The 1,680-nt window shown below is 32.0% G+C and overlaps 1 protein-coding gene across 1 annotated transcript; it reads right to left on the bottom strand.

Annotated features, from left to right (window-relative positions):
• Positions 1–535: 535 nt before the first annotated feature.
• On the bottom strand, positions 536–1,444 carry LOC110995754 (39S ribosomal protein L13, mitochondrial). The gene is made up of 3 exons (XM_022263066.2): positions 1,278–1,444; positions 927–1,205; positions 536–834 (listed from the first exon to the last, which is right to left on the bottom strand). The coding sequence occupies exons 1-3, from the start codon at positions 1,299–1,301 to the stop codon at positions 601–603; spliced, it is 537 nt and encodes a 178-aa protein (XP_022118758.1). The 5' UTR covers positions 1,302–1,444; the 3' UTR covers positions 536–600.
• Positions 1,445–1,680: the final 236 nt, after the last annotated feature.

Here is a 1,680-nt window from a genome sequence, read left to right as displayed (position 1 = left end):
AATTTGTAATTTATGTGTTATGAATTGTTAAATTTACTACTCTGTTACTGTGTCATTATGTTACCAACGTGTTGAAAATGTGTAAATGGCTTGGCCATAAATGAAATTGCTGCTGCACATTGACTTTTTGATTGATTAAGCTTATTAAAAAAAACTTGTGTTTGAAATTGTGATTATAAGATGAAAGACAATTAACATCAATGCCAAAATACTTGGGACTGATTTGTTTCAATTCATAATAAAATGAAAAACATTATGTTTTATAACAAACTTGTATTTTTTACACCCTCCATCACAAAATCTGGAATATATCACAAATGTATAGTAAAAGACCACAGCTAACTGTAACAGCAAAAAGAGCAATTGTTTTAACGGGCACTAAAGTAACTCAAAGTCATGTTTTAGTATTATATTTTTTTAAAAGATTATTATTTTTAGTTGCAAAATTTCACAATGACCCTTTAATCAGGTGATGTAATGTTGCTCATGGGAATTTGATTATTAATAATTCCTATGTAAATAATAAAAATCTTGCGACTTGAACAGATTTATTATCTACACTTTATGACTAAAACCTAAAAATGATACAAATATTATCACTCATTTTAAAACATAATCACTTGGATACTCCATAACTTTGGGGAATTTTTGTACTTCTTCTTCAGGTATATGATCTAATCTAGTAGGCACTAAACGCAGTTGTCTGATTTGATTTGTTACATTTTGTTTCACATCATCTGGTATCTCTTCTCCTGGGTATATAAATAATCTTTGCATTGTGTGCCTTCTCTGAAGGTTGCCCTTCATTGCTCTGTATACTGCCTTTTTTATTATCTATAATAGCAATATTTAATTATAATAACTATTTCTACAGACACTATTTGTCCGTCCTAGCAAATAATAAGATAATTTTAATAAACTCTCACCATAGTTGGGTCCTTGTTATGAACTTCCCAAGCTAGGGTCCAAGAAGCTCCACCAGGGTAGCCTGTATGGTGGAAATATGCCCGTTTCCGCCATTCATCCCCTCTTAAAGCTATATCTCTACTATTGATACAAACAACAACATCTCCACAATCGTTCATAGGATGGTAAATCGGTTTATGTAAACCCATCAAATACTTTTTAATTAAATTGGCTGACTGGTATGGATCCTGCCACTTGCAATCAAAAACATGCCAAGTACGAGCAAAAGTAGCCCATTGCTAAAACAAATACAATCATAAGTTAATGAACACAGAAATATAATAGATCATTTTCCGTTGGTTACTACGTACCTGTACTCGCTTAGCTGCAGACATGTTTAATATTTATTATCTCTATTACTTATTGTGTATGTTATTTATAATATTACATGGATTATTAAAATTAGTATTTCAAAGTTTAATATTTCTAGGTTATTTACTATTTTAAATCTGCAAGTAGATGAAAACTTCACTTATTACCAGTGGCAAGTGGCAACTGGCACTTGGCAGTGACAATTGACAAAGCTTTATTTTCCAAATGGATTGATTTGATATGACCTGCCAATGTGTATGTCGTACATCTCTGATCTCTCAGGCCGCTAGTTTAACAGCGCCGGTTAGTTAAAAGGCTAGGCTGTTAATTGAAACTTGAACGGCTAATTAAGCTAGCTGGCTGCAACATAGTACAGATCAAGACCAAAAATGGCTAAACTTT

The sequence above is a fragment of the Pieris rapae genome, chromosome 1, assembly GCF_905147795.1.
Source record: "Pieris rapae chromosome 1, ilPieRapa1.1, whole genome shotgun sequence".
Taxonomy (NCBI): Eukaryota; Metazoa; Arthropoda; class Insecta; order Lepidoptera; family Pieridae; genus Pieris; species Pieris rapae.
This window is presented reverse-complemented; position numbering and strand designations above follow the sequence as displayed.

Excerpts from the sequence above, each read along its gene's own strand:
- LOC110995754 (XM_022263066.2), bottom strand. The coding sequence starts at position 1,301 with ATGTCTGCAGCTAAGCGAGTACAG. Across the intron at positions 1,206-1,277 it reads CTGCAGCTAAGCGAGTACAG|CAATGGGCTACTTTTGCTCG; the intron begins GTACGTAGTAAC and ends TATTTGTTTTAG. Across the intron at positions 835-926 it reads ATAACAAGGACCCAACTATG|ATAATAAAAAAGGCAGTATA; the intron begins GTGAGAGTTTAT and ends TTGCTATTATAG.